At 42.1% G+C, this 26,674-nt stretch overlaps 2 protein-coding genes across 2 annotated transcripts in view; one reads left to right on the forward strand and one right to left on the reverse strand.

Annotated features, from left to right (window-relative positions):
- Nucleotides 1-21,831, reverse strand: part of adprh (ADP-ribosylarginine hydrolase) — a 34,383-nt gene extending 12,552 nt beyond the window's left edge. Inside the window, exon 1 of the mRNA XM_029455773.1 lies at nucleotides 21,610-21,831. The gene's annotated coding sequence lies outside the window, so the exon portion shown is untranslated. The remainder of the gene's footprint in view (nucleotides 1-21,609) is intronic.
- Nucleotides 5,485-24,784, forward strand: doc2a (double C2-like domains, alpha). The gene is made up of 11 exons (XM_029455751.1): nucleotides 5,485-5,758; nucleotides 10,093-10,448; nucleotides 10,978-11,057; nucleotides 11,442-11,516; nucleotides 11,725-11,834; nucleotides 14,755-14,881; nucleotides 16,607-16,666; nucleotides 19,909-20,108; nucleotides 22,282-22,363; nucleotides 22,643-22,739; nucleotides 23,252-24,784. Exons 1-11 carry the CDS (start codon nucleotides 5,586-5,588, stop codon nucleotides 23,386-23,388), a joined length of 1,497 nt encoding a protein of 498 aa, XP_029311611.1. The 5' UTR covers nucleotides 5,485-5,585; the 3' UTR covers nucleotides 23,389-24,784.
- Nucleotides 24,785-26,674: the final 1,890 nt, after the last annotated feature.

Genomic DNA, 26,674 nt, shown 5'->3' on the forward strand with positions numbered 1-26,674 from the left:
TATCTCGATTCATACACAGGAGCCCAGACATTAATGTGTTTTAATCTCTAGGTGATGCAATCACTATAGTTGGTGGATAGCTTTAAAGTTCAAACTATAGCCTTGAAACCTGCCTTGTAAAATACGCCATGTCTTGTATTTTCACTCTGCCGAACAGTTCGTTAAACCTTGTGTTCGACCAGAGACACAAGTTCAGGGTTTTAATCAATTTTCCCATTTCAGTATCCTGAAATAGTACAGCGTGAAGTGGATTTTTTGGCAGACGGAGACTTTTTGTCCAACATATTCAATGAGAAATGTTCTTATTTTCTGCCCAGCCCACCTCCTGAACAATGACTTTAAGGCGACTGCAACCCAACATCAGACAAAACAAAAAAACCGTCATTATCAAATGCCCTTTCAAGCCTTTTTTGCATATCAATGTACTTGTAATAGAATTCAGCTTTGAGTGTGGCTGGCTGCACATTACCCGAGGCCGTGTGTACGCACTTTTGAGAGAGAACAGAAAGCAAGTGGATGTCATGCTCCCATTGTGAGGAAAACGTTTCAGAACTTCAGCTCGGATTTAGACGCCGCTGACACGACGGCTTGTCCGATTACGTTTAGTAAACGAATGTATGCAAAGCTGTAAGAGATTTCAAATGCAAGACTCGAAATGTATTTATAGACTGACATGCGAAGTATAAATACTATAAATGTTCATTAGAAATTAGATTTAAACAGAGCATGGCACTGACTCCTCCACAACTTCTGCCTCAGGCCATTTGTGATCAAACTTCCTCCTCAAGTTAAATAAGAATATTAGCGAACATGTGAGGTTATTCACATTCCTGCGTCTTCCATAACGTGTATGTGCCACAGCGCTGCGGCCTTGCTTATATTACACATCTCCATGATATTGATTTTTGCTATATAGCCCTTTATCTAATAAGATATTACTGTGCATGATTGTATTGACTGTCAGCTCTATTCACCGCACAGATTACCGAACACAAAGCCGTTGACCTACTGTACACACAAACTACACACACATCACTTTAGCATGAGAAAATGTACACAGACACACACACACACACACACACACACACACATCGGGCTGCAGGGTCCTTAAGCTGCTGCGCACTCATCTGCACATGTCACAGTCGCTCATACACTCATGTGAACTTGTCCTCTGCTCGTTGACTGACTCCGTCATCAAACATCTCTTTCGTGTCTCTCCGTTTATCATCGCGCCTGGAGAAAATACACCTTTAAATGTGTTTTACGTTTCCTTCTATTAAACCAATTTACACCCGCATGAGCGGACTAATAATATCTGCCTCAGTCAGAGACGCTCTTGTGTCTTGATGTATCGCTCTATAGGGGATGAGTTGGACAGTTGAAAAGGTAACTGGGACAGCACCCAAGTGCACATCCTATATGCAGTACTTTCATATGAAGCTCACTTAGATGTAAACCCTCACTCGAGGGTAAAACTTTGTGCTGTTTTCATCTATGCTTTACACTCCTCTTGACTGGACTTATGAAGCAATATAATAATATAATAAAAAAGCGTGTGCGTCCTCTGATTATCTTTGTGGATTATCTGCTCATTAGATGAAAAGACAGTTCCTTTAGGTAGTCAGGACTTCATTATGAATTCTGTGCTGTTCACCTTCATCTTACCGCATATTGACTCGGTCGCCTCAAGAGTTTGGTTGTATGATATTAATCACCTGAATCAAGACATGCTCCTATATTTAATTTTATCTTTGGAAGGGAAATAGCAGAAATTTACTTTGTGAGGCGTATCCATTCCTTCTGCAAAGACATAAAACAAATACTAATTCATACATGTCCTTTTTCCACACACACCTCGCATCACAACAGCTCCTGTATTTCTTAACACGATGTTACTATCACGCTCTTCTTCCTTTTTAATTCATAGCATTTCTATTTCACAAGTTTATGGGCCCGTGATTCATGCGATACATCCGGGTAGCTCCTCTCAGCAAGCGACGATATTAAGCAGCCATGTACTTGAATGCTGCGGCTCGAGTCCTTTTCTTTCCGATAGCGACACAATGACCAATGAGGAAAGACGACCTTGGTGTTCTCAGATTGTTTCTTTTATTCCTGCTTTATCGCCTCCTATACACATCGATAGGGAACACATAACGTACGCTGTGAAAGTCTATATTGCTTTGTATAAGAACAAGTCTTATAGTTCTTTATCTTACATGAATATAAGTCTATACTTTACTATACAGCATTATGTGTATGTGGCACACATAAACATACATTAACACATACAAAGGCTGTAATTCCACTTTCAACTGGAGCTCTTAATGCACAAAATAAATTGCCAACAATTATTAATAACTTGCCACTAAGATTAGATAAGAAGATTAATAGGATTTGTTTTTAGCATTTCACTGTAGCCATGTCTTATTGCTTAATGCTGCTGCGTGCTGCATTAGTAATCCAGAGAGCAGTAACTGCGTTGAGAAAAAGGCTCTTTGCCAAACTATGTAACAGATAAGGTGTTAATTTATGCCTCTTTTTTTTTACTGACTATTAATAAATGTTGCCAGGATCCCATGTTCCCCAGCTCATTATCGTCTTAAAAGTGAAGCCAACGTGGAAGTGGCTTTAACGTGCATTCTCTCTGACGGCCAGCAGGGGGCGGCGACTCTGGTTGCAAAAAGAAGTCCGATTGTATAGAAGTCTATAAAGAAAATGACTTTACTTTTCACTTGATTTATTACCTTAGTAAACATTTTCCTAACAAGTTTATGGTCTCAATCACTAGTTTTAAGTCTTATTCTACATAGCTTGATGTTTATTTAGCAAATTATGTACCAATTTAGAGTAAAATAGACGTACAGACACACAGCGTATGTTTTAGTGCTGGGCTCCCTTATGATTGACAGGTCACTACCTATGGTGTTGTCCGTCGTTTTAATCTCAATATTACACGACACTTTGTCAATATTGTCTTTGTTAAACTCATACAAATAAAGCATATTGAATTGAAACCAATCCTGTTTGTATTTGTCATGCGTGTGTAACGCGGGCCGACTGGTTCGCTGATGTCATTTGTTCTTGTCAGAGTCATTGTGGACTCTGTTGAGGTCAGCTGTTTTCACTGAAGCACTAGCACCCGTCCCCGACATAATTGGTGTGGATAGAGCACGTAACGACTATGCATTTATAATGAGGAGATTTTCAATTCTAATAAACAGGAGGCAGGAGAGTAGAGAGGTGACAAGGAAGAGGGAGGGAAGTGGAATAAAGCCCAAAAAGATAAGGCTTTGATATCATAAATACTGCTTCTACTGAAGGGTCCTTTGACAGAATGGACAGATCGGTTGTGTGTGTGTGTGTGTGTGTGTGTGTGTGTGTGTGTGTGTGTGTGTGTGTGTGTGTGTGTGCGATTGTGCAAACGTGTGTGGCATGAAGGAGTGGGAGTCATTCTTCTCTGGAGGCTTATGCGTTATATTGCCATGTTAATGCATTCATGCATGTCTGTACCATGGCATCAATTTAATAGAACCATAACATGTGTCTGTGTGTGTGTCTGTGTGTTTGTGTGTCTGTGTCTCTGTGTGTGTGTGTGTGTGTGTGCGTGGTGGTGCGTGCGTGTGTGAGAGACAGAAAAAGAGAGAGAGGGAACTAGAGTGGGGACATAAGATAAGACAGTCGAGAGACTCAAACACTGAACAAAGACATCAGGCATGTTTTGAAGATAAGTATGTCTTTTCAAGACTTTCGGAGAACGTGGACTCAAGACTGAAAGAAAGAAGAACAAGTCAGATAAAAAGAGAGAGACAGAGAGGGCACCAATTTGCCCCTTCGATAGAGGCAGAGGGGGAAATAGCCTGTTTCCCCCTGTCTGTCAGTGACTCAAGAACCATTAGCTTAATTATACGGAGGAGCTGAGACTGAAGAGACGGAGTGTGTTTGAGAGAGAAAGACACAGACACTGTGTTAGTTTGGATTTAACATGGACAAAAAGATGAAGAGATTTAAAGTCCCCCCCCCCCCCCCCCCCCCCCCCCCACCTTAAAATGAATACAAAGCCTGCATTTAATTAGAGATGCGGTTTACTTGTATCCATCACATTATGGGCACTTTGGAGATGATTAGTTTAGCATAAAGACTGGACGAGGAGTCTGCCTCTGTCCAAGATTGTAAAAAACAAACCATGACACATTACACGGTTTGTTAAATTCGTACATTAAGACAAATGTTGAAAAAGGGCAGACAGATAGTTGCTGGATTATATTCATGTTTTTGCTCTGCGCATACTGCATCAGCCTGATCTCCTAAAGATGATGTTCCCGATCAACTACGTTTCAAGGGGAATACATTTTCTCTCGTATCACAAATACGTTCGGTGGCTCAAACAAACACGTGTCCCGCGTGAAACCAAAAGTCAACGTTCAAATAACGGAACAAACATACTTATTTAGGCCAAAGTTGTTTTGTTGAGAATGCAATTTAGTTGAATGACGGTATGGATAAGGTTAGGGAATTCTGTTACGGCAAACAAGCTACGGTTAAGGTATCGTTAACGTTAGACAACACTCGGTCAACGTTGGAGGAAGATTGTAGTTACGGTTAATAAAAACGGTTATCATTAATTGCAGGTGTGTAGTAAGAACGCTAACTCCGATCTCCTGCACGGGAATCTGACATGTTACAACATCCTCTTACTTTCTGCATCGCTACCACTAGAGGGCACATTACTTCCTGCAGTAGCCCCTCAGTCCCTGGACTGAACATATTTCTTAAGGAACTACAGTTTATTCATTCTGCACTTTTACCATTTACCATTAGACACATTGCTAGCCTCATAGTTACAGCCTTTAAATAACCTCATTAAGGTATTTCTGATTTTGAAAAATGTAGAATATCATCAGTCTTATCCTTTAGGGTTAGTTTTAGTCTTCAAGGGATGAATGCAAGTCAATGCAATGTCCTCCTAAGTGACAACAACTATTTGTGTGTGTGTGTAAGAGAGAGACAGAGAGAGAGAGAGAGAGAGAGAGAGAGAGAGAGAGAGAGAGAGAGAGAGAGAGAGAGAGAGACACACAGAGACAGAGACACAGAGACAGAGACACAGAGACAGAGACACAGACAAAGACAAGAGAGAGAGAGAGAGACAGAGAGAGAGAGAGACAAAGACAAAGAGAGCGAGACAGAGAGAGAGACAAAGACAAAGACAAAGAGAGAGAGAGAGAGACAGAGAGAGAGAGAGACAAAGACAAAGAGAGCGAGACAGAGAGAGAGACAAAGACAAAGACAAAGAGAGAGAGAGAGTGTGTGTGTGTGTGTGTGTGTGTGTGTGTGTGTGTGTGTGTGTGTGTGTGTGAGAGAGATGGTGGGGGATGCATAGAGGGAGTGTGGCAAAACAGTCACATGCACAACAGACTGTCAAGTAATAACTCCCCGCTGCGTCTCTCTCTGTCTCTCTCTCTGTCTCTCTCTCTCTCTCGACTCCCTCCATGCACTTCCTCTTCTTCCTCCAGCAAGCCGCTCTCGTCTCCCCCCTCTGCTCCCTGTTTTATGTCAACTTGAACTATTCGTGCATTTAATATCTAATGATACACATAGAGCACACTCTCTCCCTCTCTCTCTTATTGTCTCCCCCCCCTCCTCTTTCCCTCTGTTTCTGCTTCCTCTCTTCGCCACCTGTTAGTCAGTCTCCCTCTCCTCTCCGCACTGGAATCCCCTCTTTTTTTATGAGGAGTTTCACGCTCGCACTACCAGTGAGGTAAGTCAACATTTTACTCTTTTATTCTGAAATGCAAACAGGTTGAATCGGCTGCCGAGGTTAAAAACGTTCATTTTTATTCCCACTTAATTTCCCTGCATGAAATATATAATAAAACCGTATTACTTATATACCATATTTTCTTTCCTTCTCCCCCACCCTCTATTGCTATAATGATATCTTCACTTTCTTGTTAATTACATGAGAGAATAAAAGAAAATGCTTTACAGCCCAGACCGAGAGACGGACACATTTATTCTGCATCATTATCACACAGCAGACAGGAGCAACATGTGGCACTCTGTTTTTCTATTTATTTTACCTGCTCCTTCACTTCTGTCACACCTTCCTACTCACCCGCTTTCACACGAGACACACACTTGTCACTCACACACATTGAACTTTACTCATCTCTGGCAGCCTGAAAATAACTCTGCTATAATTGACGAGTGCTCGCTGTCTCGGTGGTTAGCTATAAATGATGTGCTAACTGTCAAGCTCTAATGAGTAGCTACAGTGTGCGGCACTGTACCATACCATCTGCCTGTCAGCCTGCAGCTTGTTATTTAAAGGTGAACGGAGCCCACCGCAGGGGCCCATTGTATGTAGGACACAGGAGAAGACGGAAGCCAACCGCGAGAGAGAGGGGGAGAGAGAGTGTCATACCTACAGGTGGAATAATGGTGTCTGAGAAAGTCTAATAGGTGAGATAATAACAGAGATAAAGAGGGGAGAAGAAGAGAAGAGCTGGCTTCTAAAGGTGGAGATGAGAAGATAGAGGATGAGGGTTGAGGGATCATGCCTGAGATATGACTCTAATTCAAAGTGAAGGAGCTAAAAAGGCGGGCGGGGGGGGGGGGGGGGGGGGGAGGCATGTTGCACAAAGACATTGCTGACTGCCGGTTCATTCCTCCCTCTGGAAGCTGGAAACCTATTTAACATGAGGAATATATGTACAAAGGGGGGGCCATGCGTGAAACAGAGTACTGTATGTGGTTGCGTAACTGACAGCCTACAGGGCTAATGTATGTCGCCAACAAGTTCGGCCGTTATTATTATTATTATTATTGTCGCTTATAGGAAATATGTAAAGTAGTTCAACCATGTGTTTGGAGGCTAATATGAAAACAAGCTTTAACACGTAGAAACCTTTGAAGTGTGAGGTGGAACCTGTACCTCGTTATTTTTGAGCGTGACAGATTCTCAGCAACAAAATGATGATGAAAAGAGAAGATGAGAGAGAGATTCCAGCTGGCAGCATGAGAGCGGTCAATCCTGAGCTCCCTGTGAGCTTCTGCTTCCCCACCGGCTCTACGTGTGCTGCTGGTGCTGCTGGTGCTCGAGCAGCTCCAGCTTACGGCCACATCTGCCAGGACTGGGAGGCGACTGACTGCGCACATTATATCAACAGACACTCGCTTAAAAGCCTACAACAGCTGCATAGTGTGTGTGTGTGTGTGTGTGTGTGTGTGAGATGAATTATTGATCTGACGCTAGTGTATCTGTCTGTGTGTTTGATGACATGTAAATGTGTGCTTTGAGTGATTATATATTAGTCATAAGAACAATTATTATCTACTGATTCAAGTGAATTCATCTTTTAATCAATTCTGGCCGTTATCATCATCATCATCATCATCATCATCATCATCATCATCACAGGAGTGTCATTAACTTTGTTTTCACCTTCTCCTTCTTAATGTTGTGCAATCTTCCACTTAATTTAAGATTATTTCACTGTTGTTCTATGGTTGTGGCAGACTTAAAGGATCGTCAGTAGCTGGGTTACCTTCAGCTTTAGAATAAAATATACTTATTGTTTAATGTCTGCGTGCAAAAGGTACATTAAAATACATTTACATAAATGAAAAACAGTGGTTGTAATGATAATCAAAGCACCTCCTCCTCAAGTGCAGGAGTACAATGTTATCTCCGCGCTACTTAATTGAGCAGCGATGAACTCTGACCGGTTATTTAGCGCTTCAGAAGTCATCAATTTTCCTATTGTTGAGCTTAGTGGCACTAAAATGGCTGCTGCTGATTTTCAAAAGGCAAGATGTCTATCATGTCCACTGCCCAACGCCAGCGGTCTGTCAAAGTCCTCTCAGTCAACTGAGTGGAGGAAGTTTGCAGGCTGGCACACTGCAGCGCGTTTCTGAAGTTTGTTTCATCTCCAGCCAAGCAAAAGCTGGATGCGCTGTGGTGTGTACCCCCCACTGTTGTGCTCAGAGCCAAGAACCATACATGACAAATGACCCTCGCAGCCTGTAACTCTGCTGAAGGTCAACAGTCAGAGGCAACAATTTCACAGCCACTTTCTGCCAGGGCACCATTGACTATAGACCAGACGCTATTGACTTTATCCTGGCGAGTGTCTGAAATTAATCTGTTTACTGGTTTTGAGGCTGTGTAAAATATGGACGTGGTCTCCGTGACGTCAGCCACATGTTTCTGAAGAGCAGCCTCAAAGTGGGTGGCTCAAACAGTCGCCATCTTGGCAGGGACACGACCGTCTTACTCCTGGCTAAAGTACACTTTACACTTAGACACAATCGGAGAGACGCGCTCACAGACGTCCGAGAGATATCTGGCAGGTTAAATATCCGGACCTGTCTGCGAGTCCAAATGAAAGCAGCGACGACCTAAAGACAGCACAAGATAAGGGCGAGGGAAATATCAGGAGCAACAGTCGTGAAAACCTCCAACAGAACAGCCGCAAACATTGCTATCAGAATAAATGGACTGCATTTATATAGAGCTTTTCCAATCTTTGCGATCTTTGCATTCACACAGAGTCAGTGACTACCATACACACATCAGCTCATCAGTAGGGTTAACCATTCACACACACCCTGTTGGACAGGCCATCGGGAGCAATTTGGGGTTCAGTATCTTGCCCAAGGACACTTCGACATGCTGGGGATCGAACCACCCTCCAACCACTGGACAACCACTCTACCTCTCGAGCCACAGCCGCCCCGTAGAGTTTATACCAGAAGAATTTCGCTTATACAAGCTTTTCTTATTTGAACAAACACAAAGCACAAGCATGTCCTTGTCCAGCCACAACACGAGTAGGCAGCTACCTGTGTTTATTGCTAAATGATTGATTTACCTCCATGTCTTTCGGCAGAACAGCTGCAAATCAGCGCACAAACAATTTGGATCGCTAGCTCCTTGCGGACATCCATTTTGGAGGAAAGAACTCCCGTCTTGCAAAAGGTCTTGTGTTCTTTTCACGTGTCACTTCTCACGTGCGTTTGGTTTGCTAAATGTAGTTTGGAGACCAGACAGTCTTGTCGGGGGACAGTGAAATGTCTTGTAAGGTGTCGCCGATCATTCGAGTAATGGGACAACTTCTAGATCACAAGACAAGACAGTCGTTTCATGTGATCAGTACAGCAATCTGACAAAAGGTTGTATAGTGCGTGGGTGTCATTGCAGATAACACAGAACAAGTGCAAATATTCACATCTCAGTTTCAATCGATTAATGCAGAGAGAGCAGAAGGTAGTCTAAGGGGGTTTGTATTGAGGACAGAACGCCCCCTCAAGGCCTGCTGTCTTTAGAAAACAAAAGCTGTGTGATATTTGTAATCCAGCCCCCTCTTTTTTATTTCGGGAAGAGAGCAGACACATCAGCCTTGTGGTCAACTCCACTCCCTGCGAGCACAACTTTATATAATCACCAGAACTCTTCCCTCCATCCGAGCACACTGAAGAGCGTCGCAGCCTGTAAAGATTTCATCCCATAATTACCTGTCTGTCTGTGGAGGATAGTTAAGCACTTAAGATAACGTGTGCCTTGGCAGCTCACACACACACACACACACACACACACACACACTTCCATTTAAATCGAGGATGATTAGGATTCGGGGGAGACCCCTATTGTCCGTTATCCTTCATCCTCGCTGATAGGCTTGAGATTATTCAGATACATTCAATTGAAATGCAAATCTGTGCACATCCTCTGCTGTCTTTCTTCATCTTATGAGTAATGCCTTTCTTTTTAAGGGTTCTAATTATGTTGAAGGAGGTTTGAGTGCAGTTTGAGATAAATGCTTCCCATCACAACTTCTTTTTGACTATATGGCAAATGAAAACCTCCTTTTTAGATGTGATGATATCTCAGTGATCTCAGCCAGACACAGAATCTTATGTATCACCAACAATCGTACTCAGCTCACCTTGGCGAAATTGAGAACAACAGCTCCTGTTTGCAAATCAATGTCTTTGCTCTTGCTTCGCCTGAATGGCTTCCAAAATTTCAATCATTGTCATTGCTGATAAATGTGATTTAACCTCCATTTATTTCTGTCCTGTTCCCTGTAGCCCTATGACTGTGCGAAAAGGAAAAACGTTAGCCGTCTCCATCCAGGAGCACATGGCCATCGACGTATGCCCGGGCCCTATACGCCCCATCCGTCAAATCTCTGCCTACTTCCCTCGCCTTTCGCCCACTTCCTCCTTCTCCGAGCCGCTCTCGCCCAATCAGGTGGCAGCTCCCACCACGCTCAGCCCTGGCATCGCAGGCCAAAGTGGGGGGGCGGCTGTCGGACGAGGAGGAGGGAGCAGCAGCCTGTTGTCACCTCTGTTACCAGGTGCGGTGGGCGGAGGGGGCTCACTGTCAGCCATGAGCAGCATGGACACCTCCATCGAGATCGACAGCTGTGACAGCGATGATAACAGTGAGTCGCCCGAAAGTAAAAACCCCGTTTCACTAAAGCTTGAGCCCAAGAATAGAAATGAACGCAACGCAGATGTGAATTTGGGACAAAGGGCCTTGAATGATTGACCCTTCTGTAGATACGCCCGTCAAAGGAGAACCCTAAAGGTGGTCTTAAAAAAACACTTTGACGTTTTAGGAATTGCACGTATTCGCTTTCATGTTTGCTGGCCTAGCTTAGTTCGAAGGTAAAAACATGTTTTAAAACCTACCAGCAGCTTATAATGTTTTATCTCATTTGTTTAATAGTACAAAAACGCAATGTCAAAGCAACAAGTTGCTGCTGCTGGATGTAGCCACGTATTAACAGATATAAGGTATCAATCTTCTCATCTAACGCTCAGTAATAGCGAATAAGGTTATTTTCCCAAATTGTCTTTCTGAGTGTCTCCATTTCTTTCTGACCATCACTCTCTTTACAACGTAATGAAGTCATCAGCTGAAAAGCAACTAGCAAAGTAACTGAAACATTTCTATCAACTCCCTTCCAGCCTCCTTGGGGACGTTAGAGTTTGAGCTTCTGTACGAGAGAGCGACCAGCTCCTTACACTGCATGGTCCTAAAAGCAAAGGTAAATCCTCCACGGGAGCCGACAGGTCGTTTGTCTTGTGCAAATAGAATGAAAATGTTTGTATTTACCTTTGTGTCCGTCCAATGTTTGCCACAGGATTTTGTGAGACTATGGGGGGGGGGGGGGGGGGGGTGATTATATGGTTTGGTCTTAGCTTAACGTGCGTGACCCCAGTTTCTCCAGATTTCTCTTTTCACTGCGTGGCTCACTGGTCAACTGAAACTGTCAAATTAAAACTCCCTGACCTCCTCTGGACCACTTTGCTTTAGATTCAATATGTAAATGAATTCAACTCTCCGTAATCGTTTAACAATTCATTACTGCACGGTGTGGGAAATGTGCAAAGTGTTCTTTTACATCCCCCTCTCTCTGTGTCTCCATTAGGGTCTGAAGCCGATGGATTTCAACGGCTTGGCTGATCCTTATGTCAAGCTGCACCTGCTGCCAGGTGCCTGCAAGGTCTGATTTGATTTGTTTTTCTTTTTGAGCGCACACTTAGTCTACCTATATTTTCAAGCTGCATTATGAAAGTGCAAGTGCAGAACAGTGAATCTGCTCTGAAACAAAATGACCTTGTAGCCGGTAAGAACTTGCTTTCCCGTCGTGTTTGTTTGCAGCTCTGAGATGATTATTTCCTTCTCTTCTCTTCTCTGCTGTGAATGTACAGGCCAATAAACTGAAAACCAAGACCGTTCGCAACACGCTGAACCCCGTGTGGAACGAGAAGCTCACCTACTGCGGGATCACCGAGGAAGACATGTCCCGCAAAACCCTCCGGTAAATATTTCCTTTATGTCTGGCTATTTCTGTCTCCTTCACTTCCGGCCTCTCTGCTTTGTCTTGCGAATCAGGAAGCTTACAAAAGGATTTCTTATCGTCTATCTCCATGACAGAGTCTTTTCCTATCGTTTTGTAGGCCTTTATCGTTTCTCTTCTCTCTCCTATCGCTGCTGATCCGTTGATCACCGTCTTGTCACCTCAGCTTCGTTCCTCCCTCTCCTCACATCTCTCCTGTCCACTCGGATCAGAAAGGATCTCCCCTCACTCCTTCTAAACCATCGCTCTCTCTTTGTCTTTTCTTTACGTCTGTCTCCCTTCCTTTCTCTCTTTCCAAGTTGCAGTGACAGATTGAGGTCAGACGAAGCACCACGGGGTGTTTTAATTTCATTGACCCCCTCCAGAGGTGACGAAAGCTGCGAATTGTCTCTGCCTGTGACTAAAACTTTGCCGCGGCGTATGTGGGAGTTGGATTTAAATAGGATCGACGGTTAATCTCTCAAGGGAAATTAGAGAAGCTGGCCTTACAACCAGCCTACGACACTGTGTTAATTCAGCGGAGGCGTTTAAAGATCAGCAGACAGGAAGTTTAACCTATTGAATCATGTACACATGTTGACGTCGCACATTGCAAGTTTTATAAATCTAGATTATGGAATTGATTGAATTATATCGCTGTAGGGGCACATTTCAACGGATTGAGATAAGCTTTAAAAAATGCATTTAGAGTAGCTGTTTATTAAACGTGTTAGTCTATCTTGTTGTCTTGTATAGTGGGCTTTACTTAGCACAGAGTAAAAGCTCGGTCTTCTTCCCGTGTATCTCTATACGGTTAAACAGCCGGGTCTCCCCCCACACTTCCACTAAAGGAAGAAATCCATCACAGAAAGAAAGAAGGTTTTCCAATTTCTCCACAAACAGCAATTCGAACCAACTCAATGCAACCACAAGATGTACTACTCTTCTTCTACTCATCCATCGTCTACCGCTTATCCGGGGTCGGGTCGCGGGGGCAGCAGCTCCAGTAAGGAACCCCACACGTCCCGTCTCCGGGCCACATCCTCCTAGCTCCGACTGGGGGATCCCGAGGCGTTCCCAGGCCAGTGAGGAGATATAATCTCTCCACCGAGTCCTGGGTCTTCCCCGGGGTCTCCTCCCAGCTGTACCTGGAACACCTCCCTAGGGAGGCGCCCAGGTGGCATCCTTACTAGATGAACCACCTCAACTGGCTCCTTTCAACGTAAAGGAGCAGCGGCTCTACTCCGAGTCTCTAAGCGTAGACACCAGCCGTCTGAGAAAACACATTTCGGCCGCTTGTATCCGCGATCTCGTTCTTTCGGTCATATATAATCATAGTAAGATTGAAAACTCAAAACTATAAGATTTAATATTTCATCATTTGTGTGTGAGTCAGACTAAAGTTTGACTCACCGCGAGTATTTAAATTTTTTATCATGTCTCACCTTTCATCTATTTTCCCTGGCAGAAATGAACCTCCCTGAGAGAACTGTGTAAAAAGGTGTCATTATTTATTCAGAACTGCGCTAATATCCATCCACTGTGACACCTTAACAAGCCTGTAAATGATACAGTGTCAAACATTATCAGTGAACATCTTTAGTTGACAGCATGTGTTGATTTGATGACGACCTGCTCTGAAATGTTTTGTTTTGTTGTTGCAACATTGAAATGTGAATATAATCACATACATCCTTAAATCATCCTTTCATCATCCTTTCATCATCCTATATAAAAGCAGTCCACGTTATAACGACTCTGTGCTTCACACTTGACTTATTGACCCATTGTAAGCTCCCTCACGACTCTTCATCCTCAAGCCCTTTTCATCACATCCGTCCGTTACTCATACATCTGACACACCATCGTTCATCTCTCAGCTCTGATTCATCCTCATTTCCTCTCTTTCTCTTTCCTCCAGTTTCATTGCTTCTCTATTCTTTTGCTGCTATTCGATTCTGAAGCTCATAAGCTACTATTTTCTGGGGATCATATCTGGCGTCCCGAGGCAACTGGCCTCTTGCACTTTCTTTATTTCTGCATTACCTCGTTTTTATTACCGGAACCTGAAGGCAGCAGGGGAATGCAATGTTTTATTCCAGTGGTCATGAATTTAGTTAATAGTTGAATAAAACCAAGAGCAAAGAGGTTCATACGAGCACTTCTCTGACAGATTGCATTCTTAGTTTCCTTCTTCACATTGCTTGTTTTTCCTTCACATTTACATAAAGCACAGAAAAAGGCACTCTGGGTTTCAGATAGCCTGCAGCATACTGATTTTCCACTTCTGCCTATAGACATGCACATTTGCAGGCATAATTGAGTCCTCACACACACACACACACACACACACACACACACACACAAATAAATTCTCCCGTTTTTATCTCTCCCTCTCACCCACATCACTCCATCCCTCGCTCGCCGGCTTTTGATTTCACATACGCACGCAGCCTCGCTCCGACTCCTTCACTCCTCACTGCTGTGCTCCCACCCAGTTATGCATTTCGGGTGACATAATGACAGGTGTAAACGCCTGCCTTATAAATATGGATTGACTTAACCTTGCATGATGCCTTCTCACACAATCTAAATTCCCACAGGAGGGAAATTGGTAATTACTTGTACAATGTGCGTATACAGATGCTGGATTGTCTTTAATTCAGGTCATGTCTTTGTCACCAATTTCCCTTTTCTTAATATTATGTTGTCACAGCATTAGGAATATTTAATTGAGTCATTATATGCAATGTTGTTTAACTAAGTCCCTCACACATCCATCTTGCTCTCTGCCCTATTAATCTGCTTCTCTTATTTATAATTCCCTCTCTCCCAATCTTTGTCTCTCCCGTTTTTAATTATTACCTCCCCCCCCCCCCCCTCTTCTGTCTCTCACTCCCAGGGTGTCCGTGTGCGACGAAGACAAACTGACACATAATGAGTTCATCGGGGAGTCGCGAGTGGCCCTGCGTCGCGTGAAGCTTGACCAGACCAAACACTTTAACATCTGCCTGGAGCATCCACCTCCTGTGAGAAGAAGAGATGGGAGGCAGAGAGTAGTAGATCGTGAAAATAGTGTGAATGAGGGAGATAAATATATCAAGGCTTCCTGTCGGACTCACAAGCTCATCGTTTAAAGTAGAACAAAGACAAGAGGGTGGAATTAAAGTGAAGAGGGAAGGCAAGAAATTGCTTACGTGCCAACAGGGAGGCGACGATAAAACGTGGCTACACACAACTCTCAAAATATACGAAACACCAAACGTGTCTGCACAAATGGAAACTGGAAATACATTTACGAGCCTGTGCAGTGACATAACGTGGCCTAAAAATATGCAGACGCTCGAAATAAAGTATGCAGACACATCCAGCACAACATCCAGATGTGGTTTGTTGATCACGTCATTCCACGACCCAAAACCATGGGCGTTAATATGCTGCGATACCGCTCAACTCTTGAAAGGAGACTTTCCATCAAATATTAAAAACCTGGCAGCTGGGATTTGCTCTCAATAAGCCACAAGAGCATGAAGCCCCTTTCGCACCGAACAAAACCCCCCTAACACCTGGCTTTTGTCTTTTGTAGGAAAGGTTTCAAATCGGCATTCTTTCGCAGGATAAATGACTCTGCAGTAGTCGCGGGTATTACTCGGCTCGATCAGCAGGGACGGTACCGCACGTGAATGTATAATGAATTAAATCAACAGGGATTTGGACAATTGTTATAATTTATTGATGTATAAAAGATATAATTAACATTTTCTCTTCAAAGCCAGATAGAAAAAAGAAGTAACCACAGAAAGACTTTCACCGCTAATTAACACTGCTTTCTGGCACGTCCATGATGTCCCATGTGACAACCCAGGGAACGAAAAGCACAGCTCAAAAAGGCATACTTGTCTCCTGGCAACAGCAAAGGAGTCTATCGCCTATATATAGCGGGTTTTCCCGCATTTTAAAAACCTGCATATACGTGCTTATTTAGGTGGAAAAGGGGTTTTTGTAAAGTTGGCAATGTTAAACGATAAGGCTCGCAGTCAGATTAATACATTTCTTTATGTACCTGGCTTTGTGTGCTTCCACAAACTGTTAAACATCATTGTATGATGTGTGGAATAAATATATATATACTAGAAACTAAGAGAAGCAGAGCAAAACTACCCAAAAGACAGTGGTGTCCACATGCGTTTGGCCACATGGTACATTTTGCTTTAAGCTAATGTCAGCTGGTAATACTGTCCTACGGAGTTACAATACCATATACAGACTGAAGTAAACAGAGTAACATATCTGTTCTTGTAGCTCACAAACAGCTTGTTGTGCAGGCTAAATGTCAGCCGGATCATGCGTGGGAAAAGGGTACGTAGAGATTGGGAGAATAAAGGAGAGGAGATGAGATGGAGGGGGCGCGGTGGAGCGTCAATGGACAGAGAGAGCAAGTGAGAGAGATGAGAAACAAGTAGATTAAAAAAGTGGTGGAGAGTGGGGGGCGTGTGTGTGAAGGGGCTGGGTTTTTGTTCTTCATGCGTTGGAAAGGGCTGCTGGTAATAGACTGTCCCTCTGAGGCCGGTGGCCACTCTGTGATCAAACGCTAAAGCCCCTCCGTCATCCTGCGCTGTGTCGGGCCTGTGATTTTCAAAGTGGCTTCTCCCTCAACCCGATACGTGTACCCCGGCCATGATCCTCTAACCTGCTTGTCAGCTTTTCTGTCATATCCGCTCATTATTTATCTCTCTTCTTCTTTCCACCTTCAGCTGCCTTCACCGACTGCCATGAGCACGGCCCTGAGAGGAATCTCCTGCTACCTGCGAGAGGTGACCGCATGACTTCTTGTTATCTTGTTCAATATCACCTGCTTTGAACGTTATCAGCCCATTAAATGGCCGTTATTAGTCGCCATCGGGACCATAGATTTGCGGTTGTATGGCCCTTCTCTTCTTCCTAATTGACTCAGTAGGCCGTTATCACCGAAGGGAGGTTCAGAAATGTTAGGCTGAGACCTCTAGTGGAAGTAATTATAAAAAGGAGCAAAGGAGGAATTTAGGTGACACAGCACACAGGCGTCAGCACGACCCTCCTTCTGTCTGTCTTAAAGGACTACACTGAGTTGTGTTCATCTTACCCAACATGAGATGGCTCATGTACGTCAGTACGACAATAAACCAGGTAATATTTCAAGGTCGCTGTTCTATGGCTTTTATATTCTTCTGGAAACAACATATCGTTCTTCTTCCGTCTTCATTTATGAATCAGTCTGCTTTCATCAGGTGCGGAAACAAATAGTGAATGAATCGGTTGATTAGCAAAGTTAATCGGTTCTCGCTTGACGTTTTGGACTCTAGAGAAAAAGCATATCTGTCACTATTTTATAAACAAAACATTAACTTGAATTTTAACGTTCAATTTGAATAAGATTTGCGACTTAAGATATGTGCAATTAAAGCATTTACCACTAATTGTGTCTGGCATCTTGGCTAGAAGGGTCACTTTGATCAGTCATCAGTGTTTTTTGGGGGGGGTTCAATGGAAATGACTTCTTGTAAGTCATTTGTTCGGTCTACTCAAACGTCTCCACCCTTTGGCAGCCTGTCAAGTGTGTGTGTGTGTGTGTGTGTGTGTGTGTGTGTGTGCGTGCGTGCGTGCGTGCGTGCGTGTCGTGCAAATTAACGAAGGGGCCAAACCAAAGAACCGGTGTAGTCCTTTCACTTCATTAAGATAACTGGAGTAAAACAGCTGCCTCTGTGTTTCTCATCACATTCAAGGTTGTTTAATGTGATCGTCTTTGCCAGTTCTCTCGCCTTGCAAGCCCACCCACATTTCCCATTCGTCTGTCACCGTGTGTGCTTGTAGACGTGTGTGGCTGGCTCCACATTGACGTTTATTTCCACCTCCCTAATGAGTTGCTCTCTATCGATCTGTGAAGGTCTGAGCCAGCTCAATCACCAGATACCTGCTGTAAATTATCCTCACTAATTGCACGTTTTAAAGTCTCGTCGTCAGTCATGGCAGATGGCGAACTGGTTGTTGGCAGTAATAATGACTCCCAAAGAAAAATACAGACAAGGAGAGGGAGGGGGGGGGGGGGAAATAGGAAAGAGAGATTTTGGGAGAGGAAGGAGCGTGGGGCCGGGCGTGTGGCATATTGATCCACCTCTCGCCTGAAGATAAGACTTAATGACAGAGAGATAAAAGAGAGGAGAGACGTATAGTCACGGAACCCATTGTACATAAAGATTACATTATAAGCAAAGAAACTGAGACTTTTTCCAATTTCAATGGTGAAAGAGAAAAGATGGAAACATTGCATCTTTCCAATAAATAAAATACATGTTTTGGTGATGTCGGCCACGAGGGTGAGTCACGGTCCTGTGAGAACATCGTCTTCACCCTGCGTCGATGCTTCCTCCCTTTCTCTCATCTGTCACTTTGAATCTACTCTGTTGTTCCGCGTGTTGTCAAATTCTTCGGGAAACAGTTTGATGTTGTCTGTGGAAAATACTCGAGCCAGGAGCGACAAAGTGAGTTAGTGCGACACAGGTCTTCGCCATCGTACCGACTGCACTCCTGTTTATTAGTCCTTCTCGGGGACAGTGATGGTGGAGCCACTGAGCTCTTTAGGTGTGTTTGCTTTAGGGATGCACAATATTAGATTTTTGATATTAGATATCCAATACGTGGAAAAATAATTCACCCGAGTGCAGAGAACATCGAGTCTCTCCTGAAGAGGAACTAACACATTATTATGTTGAGTGTTATCGCCACGGCCCACTGGCAGATGTAACATGTCAAATGTTCCTTTCAGGCCGATGGCGAGACTTCATGTTAAAGCCTTTATCTATACGTCCTCTCTTCATCTATAGGAACTACATTACAGCAAAGGACACAAAGTACATTTCAAAGCAAGACTTGAAAAAAGAAATGACGCATTTTTCTTCTCACCAGTAAATTGTTGAATCCATAACAATTAGAAGTCACCCCGCTCAGTTCAGTGCACTCAGGGGTGTGCAGCTACAGCCTTACTTGGTAAGTTTTGGATCATGTTGGGTAGCTGGAATCGTGTTTTATGATCTTTTAGATCTACTGTTACACTGTCACCTGTAGCAGTGCTGAGGCTGTTTTCAACCTTATTAATTCATGTTTTTGGCCTCAGTAAACACAAAACTGACATATTATCACCTAATTAAGTTGATATTTGGAGCGCGTTTGTAACCAGCTCTGGCTTATTTACACATCTAACAGACACCGAGCGACATTAGTATTCATTTGAAGCTAAATCGAGTCTAATATTCACTCTCCTTTAAGCTATGTTTTGCTCTTAAACAACGCCTGAGGAAAACATCTGGCTCTTCAAAGTAACAATCTCGAAGATGTCTGTGAAGTCACTATCATCCATCGCAGAATGAGATAACACAATGGTGCTTATGGCTCAGTGATGAAAGCGACATGGCGACATTCACAGGGACAATCACATGCAGTGATCTCTGGGAAGTGAAGTCCAAAAACACACCTGCAACTACAGTTTATCATCATCGTTGCTGCCAAAGAGAACAAAGCAGAGAACTTCTGAGATTATTACTTTACCTGCTAAATGCTGCACCGTGTTCACCAGCTCGTGGCGAGCTCTGTGTGTCAGCTGTTTGGTGCTGAGCAGGTAGTGTGCAGAGGGTTTATATCAGTTGTTTGGGGTTTTTTTTTACTGGAAACCGCTGCCAGCTGCAAAAGCGACACTGATGAGAAACTAAAACTATAAAGTTTTGAGCTGTAACACAAAAGCAAACGCTGGAAGTCAATAAAAAGCTTTGCAGAGCTGAGGGAAATCGGATCAAATGATAATTCTCTGTCACGCTAACATTACAGTCATTTAATCCACTGGTGGACATAAAACAACATCCATTACAACAGCTTTAAAGAACAACTTGAATATTGAGGATCATCATTTTCAGTATATGAGGCCTCCTTTTAACTCTGAACATCAGGCCACTAATGTAGCAGCAGAAATATATATAATTATTTTGTTTCTATTTCCATCTCTCGTATCTCCTGTTTCTCTCTTCAGTGGGAGACCGAGCAGCAGAGAAGTCTAGAGGAGAGAGGCCGTTTGCTGCTCTGCCTGCAGTACTTCCCCCCGGCTAGTGATGAGGATGTGAAGGGCGAGGCCAAGGAGAGGGCTCGTGGCGGGCTGTGTGTGGGCGTCAAACGCTGCGCCCACCTGGCAGCCATGGACGTCAACGGCTTCTCAGACCCCTACGTTAAAACGTAAGGATGACATCAAACCACTAACTGAATGCCATGGTGTCTTGGATTAAATGAAATGGAGTTATTTTGCTTCCTGAGCGACTAAATAATGAATACGTACTTAATGGAATGACATTTCACAACCCTACTTTCAGAACAATCTCCAAATGACCTATCCTGCTCCAATCTCCCTCTCCATCCTATTACCTGTTAGGTCTTTACTGGCTGTTGGCTCATATTGACCCCATTAATCACTTTCTGTTGCCCCTCATGAGTGATAGATGGCTCTAGTTACCCCTGCACAAGGTAATAGTGACAAACGAGGGCGGCTTTCACACAAGTGGAAACCATTGTGGGTTATATCGCTCACTCACCAAGATAATGGTTACAGTGTTTGTGTACTGACAGCCTTCAAAAAGGATTGAAAGGCTGTGACATGATCTAGAGTTATGGGCGTACTGTATCACGGAGGAGAGTGCTATTGTTGGTGTCAGAGAGGTCCTTTGGAGTTTCATAACTCACAGAAGAAAGAAAAGCAATAATGTGCGCGTCACTGTGTGTGTGGCTTCGTCAGAGAGAGCAGGAAGGTCCCTGGGTTGAATGATGCTCGCTGACAGAAACGAGACAAATGAGCTTTAAAATCCCCTCTTCTTCACCGGATGCTCTCCTGAGAGTTGGTCCTGGCTTCAAACTTGTGGAATGAGCAAAACACCAAGCAACCTCCCATCACACACAAACACACACATGAAGCCAGGCACGCCACCACACTCGTCTCACTTCAATAAACACCAATATCCCTTCTGCTTTCCCGTCACACCATAAACTCTCCCTCCTTCTTTACATCCACCAAACCTACGCATACATCCCTCACACATCCACAGTAATGCATCACGCACCTTGTTTCATTTTGGATGCGTGCTCGCATCTTTGCCCTTTGGCAGGAGATTTTTCCCAGATGCTTTGTTGTGTCTGAGAGCGTGTGGGAACATACGCTCTCAGAGCTGTGGGTGGTGGGTGGAAAGCAAATGTGAATAGAGATTTTGCCAAGCTCCTTCCAGCTGGCTTAAAAATATCCTGAGAATTCAATGACACCTCACGAAGGGATGCTGAGCTTTTTCAATCTGTGCTGTGTTGGTGATCAGTCCTCACACTCACACATGGTTCGTTTTCAGCCTCTCAAATATGGAGATGTCCTGTTTTGCTTTATATCATATTAAACTGAATATCTTTGTTTGATGACAAGACATTTAAAGACATCACCTTGGACTTTGAGAGCTTGTGAAGGACAATTTTCTGACATTTTGAACACATGATCATCAACAGCCACCTTCCTCAGTGTAGACTTACTGGAATAAACTAGAAATGTGAATCAACAGCAGAATAAAACAGCACAAACGCAGCTGCAGCCACTCACACACATATCAAAGCAAAAAGAAAGCTGCAAAGTGTTTGCATAACACTTAGTGCACACAGGCTCAAGGCTAGTTCTCCTTTTGGTGAATGAGTTTGTTGTTGTACTCACGTGTCTGTACGTCATTATGCGGGTCCTGAGCCTCGTGATGTCCTCCGCAATCTGCTCCACATTCATCCTCTGTGATAGAATAACCAGCGTTGTGACAAACAGAAGGGAACAAGTCCTCAGTGAAAGCACAAGTCACCGCTGCAGGATACAGTATATCCACGATGGGACTTGGTAGCATGTAGCATGTTAGCCTGACAGATCCAGCATGCACCTGTTGAGGTGTGCTTGATTTGCGGCACTTAGCGTGCCCACCAGGGGGGTGCATTCAACTGTTGATATAAAGTTCATACCATACACTGTGTAAAATGTTAATACATACAACCTTATTCTTTTTTTAACCTGCATAAAATATAAAAAATGTGCAAAAAATGTGTGTTTAAAAAAAAAGTGAACCTTTTTAATATAATAGCTATATTATAAAGTAATAATGTATAGGCCTATTATTACTTCCATCTAAGAATGAAGTAAGAGTGACATGGCAGGAAAAACACACTGAATCCATCCATCAATTATTCCTGAGTGAAAATAATGATTTCTGTATGAACCTACTCTGACCTTTACATAGTTATCACTGGTATTCACAGTCACCATTAGTCCTTTGTTATTCTACACAGCAGTACTATGACCTACCTGTGAATGGTAATGTCCAGACTCCACATTCCTCTGTCTCAGGTACCTCAAGCCAGACGTTCAGAAGAAATCCAAGCACAAAACAGCGGTGATAAAGAAGACTCTCAACCCGGAGTTTAATGAGGTAGACATCTATTTGTGTATGTGAAAAACTGGGAGCTAGAAGTGCATTTGCAATGGTTGAATGTAAAGAGACAGCTCATTTACATTTAAACAGTCCTCAGAGACGCTACACTGCATGCAAAGTTTATGCAACCTTTTTTAAGACAGCCAATTTACAGTTTGCACATTATTAACTGTTGCCTCATTAGTGAGTGTTTTACAGGTTTGCATGTGTGTTAGTTATGATCTTCTGGCCTTTGCTCTTGCCCACTCACCTCTTTCCTTCTTTGTTTTCACTCAGGAGTTCTTCTATGAAATCACCTTCTCAGAGTTAGCCACCAAGACGCTGGAGGTCACAGTGTGGGACTACGACCTGGGAAAGTCCAACGACTTCATAGGTAACTTCATGGGCGGAGGATAATCTCCTGCTGGTGCTTTCTTTTTGGATTACTGATTAGCGGCATGGCTCCTTCATTAGCAGTCCAATAATGTTGTACCCATGGCAGATGTTGCGAAATATATTTTAAGCTGCACTCTGTTATTTGCTACTGAGCGCAGCACTGTGTGTAATTTGTAGGGTTAAGTTGCCAAATGGGTGTCAGTGACATTTTGGCAGAAAATTAGCTTTATCCTATCTACAAGTGGGAGAAGTTAAATGTACACCTGTTTCTCTATTCGTTTTTAAAAAGCTCCTTATTATCTATCATTTAAGTTGATTTGTAAGGAAGTGCAGACATTGTAAAACACTGTTCTGTGTATCTGACTTTGTTGAAAAAAACATATTAAATGCATATTTAATCATATTTTAATATAATCATATGCAGATTTTTGCTTCTCACTGTTTGTTTATCAAACATTCACTTTCCTCTCGAGGCAAATTAACTTTCTTTTTTGTCTCTGCACTGGTTAGGCGGCATGTCCTTAGGGTGTCACTCACAGGGAGACACTCTGCAGCACTGGATAGACTGTCTGAAGAACAAGGGCAAGAAGGTGGAGCGCTGGCACACGCTGACCAACGAGCTGCCTGGATCCACACTGCAGGAATGAACTCATCCTCTTCCGCTGCACTGACACCGGAGAGACCGCCTAAAGAGAGACGCTTCATCGCATGCTCTGAGGGGTTTTCTGCATGACTATGAAGGATTCATATCCGACTTACTTTGTGCCATAAATGAGATCATAATTCATAACAGCATACTCAAAGGGGGGGGTCACATCAGAGATCAATACTCTAATTGTGGATCTAAATAGAGCTGATGCTAATCCACACCGCAGAGCTATCATCAGGTGAATATTCATAATCATATTCATAGGGATCCATGTCCCTTTTGTGAATGTCATGTCAATCTAAATGCTCGTCTGCGCTACTCCACACCGGTCAGATCTCAATTAACAAGAGAAATTGAAATCCTGCAAGAAAATATAATGAAGGAGAAAGCTGAATTATTCTGCGGTTTGACTCTCACGTCAAGGTTCACCTGTTATTATTACATTCGTTATTTTCACAACTCCACCTTATGACCATCCGTTTCAAAGCTCACATACCTCTCCCCTGCAATAATGTTTCATCAAATGCTTCCGAAAGACCTCCAAGGTGGTCTTAACACTGCCTGACATTTTGTATCTATCAATCTGATCGCCATTGGATTGCCTGCAGAAAACAAGAGAGACTATTGGTTCTTCCATGTTGATGGTTCGTGTCAGTTATTTGCATGTTTGGTGTTGATGGAGAAAACTAAAAGACAAATATGTGCCAGGCTCTGCTGCAGGATGTTCATCATTGTGTTGCTCCCAATTCTCCTGAGGTGTGTTGCTCTGATTAACGGTATACGAGTAGTTTTATTTGAATTTAATTCAAGGGTATTTTTTTCAATGCTGTTCAGTTGTTTGATGTGTCAACTCTAATTTCACAGTGTCAGTTTCATGTTGGTGACACGTCCATGTTGACCCAATTTGCTTCACAGTCCGTAATTTGTATGGAGGAAAAGAAGGTTGTAATTAACGGAAATGTTTCAGAGCAGGTTGGTTTATGGAGAGCTGTGCATGGTCATACTGTGACACACCGTGAATAAAATTGTCAGCCTTTTGTTTGATATCTAAATAACAAATATGAATGGTGTATAGAGCACAGTGTCGTCTGATAATGGATCCATGGCTGCTGCTTTACTAGAAAGTTGCAGGTTTTATCTCATGTGGTTAAAGAGGCATGCTGATATTACCAGTGGTGTTTATATGTAAATATAAAGTGTTTCACTTGCTTTGGATGTTTGTCTTTTGGAACTTAAAGTGCGCATGATTGTTTCTTTTTTCATAAAACATTCATATTGATTAATTGTATGCATCCCTGAATTTCTATTATATTTGTTCCAAAGTGGCCTCTTTGAATCTCTAATGTTGACATGCAGCTCACCGACGATTCAATAAAGCCAACACTGCCATCCAGCGTTCAGGATCTGCAGCCGCAGCCTCTTCTCTGAACAGTAATGTGAGTGAAAGTGATCCGGCAGGTTCAGAAGCACAAACCACAGCGGAAAGAAAATCAACAAAGACGTCAGTGTTGATTTAACGCTCTTGTGTGAGGAAACATAATACCTACAATACTGGGATTACTTATGATTAATCAGAGTAGAATAAACTCTCATTTAAGACTGCAAACTACTATATGGATGCTAATAATAGCCGTAGTAATTAGAATTTCTATGGAATACTTAATATAGAAGATATAGCCACTGAATTTAAATATATGAAAAATATCAATATTAATATATGTAGTTTAAATGTCCCCAATTTTAAGTATTGCAATTTCAAAAACTGGTTTAGTATGTAAATCAGATCCAAAACTCAAGTGTCTAAAATATCCAAAATAATAATGATAATGATCATAATAATAACAATAATAATGATAATAATAATAATAATAATAATAATAATAATAACAATAATAATAATAATAACAATAATAGTAATAATAATAACAATAACAATAACAGTAATAATAATAATAATAATAATAATAATAATAATAACAATAATAATAATAATAATAATGATAATAATAATGATAATAATAATAATAATAATAATAATAATAATAATAATAATAACAATAACAATAACAGTAATAATAATAATAATAATAATAATAATAATAATAATAATAATAATAATAATAATAATAATAATAATAATAATAATAATAATAATAATAATAATAATAATAATAATATAATAATAATAATAATAATAATAATAATAATAATAATATAATAATAATAATAGAAAAGATACAATTTGCTGAAATGTAATTAGTCAAAAGTCAGGTTACGAAACACCCAGATTTGATTATTTAATTCAGACATCGGAATTGAAGATAAGAAATTAAATCCTCTGCACGTCAGAGGATAGTTCTGGTATTTTAGGCAGATTAGGTGCTTCAACCACATGACTGGTAGAAAATAACCTGACTGGACAGAGGGTTTATTGAAAAACATGGACTCCTTTTAATATTTCACATGAAATAAATTATATCTATTCGCTATATTTATTCATTTTAAGAAAAAAAGTCGAATCAAAATTCCCTGAATAAGACTTCTTCACATGTTTATTCCATTATTATCACCGTCCTGTAACTTTCTGTCGATCTCGGCACCATTTCTTGAACTTTTCTTTACTTGACGTGGCGGTCAAAGGTCAGAGGTCAGAGGTCATCGTCAATACATTGGGATGTTTTTGACAAACACACTGCTGCTCTGTGAGAGTGTGTGAATCCGAAGCAGAGTCATGGACGTCGGACAGAAGGGGCAGGACAGTACAGTTTCTGATTATAGTGCATTTTCTTGTCTATCATGAGTGGGAAAGAAGCTCTTGAAATCAGAGAAGGCTATTCCTGTTTCATCTTAGTCACTGTTTGTTCTTCCCTGTGCCCGACTGACAAACACCAGAGATATCTGTCCTCTGCAGATTCTGTCACACACACTCTAATTGTTATGCATACCACAAATACAAATATAACTAAAAACCTTTATGGAAGTGCTTCCCAAAAAGAAAGATTAAGACGTGTCAGATAAGAACAGGTGTGTGGAAGTGGGAGTTTAAGTAAACACAGATTCAGAACATTGCAAAAGTCCAGGTCCAGATGTAATAAAAACATGAATGAGTCTCTGCAGATAAAAAAAGATCTAATCTTATATATTCTACGAAGCTGCAGTAAGGAGGACTGATCAATGATCTAAACTGAGATTATTGTAAAAATAAATAAATCAAAGGTGTAGATGTTTAATTTAATCTTAAACAGAAGCTGCAGTAACATCTAAAACTAGACTTTATACAGAAA

The sequence above is a fragment of the Cottoperca gobio genome, chromosome 19 (assembly GCF_900634415.1).
Source record: "Cottoperca gobio chromosome 19, fCotGob3.1, whole genome shotgun sequence".
NCBI lineage: Eukaryota > Metazoa > Chordata > Actinopteri > Perciformes > Bovichtidae > Cottoperca > Cottoperca gobio.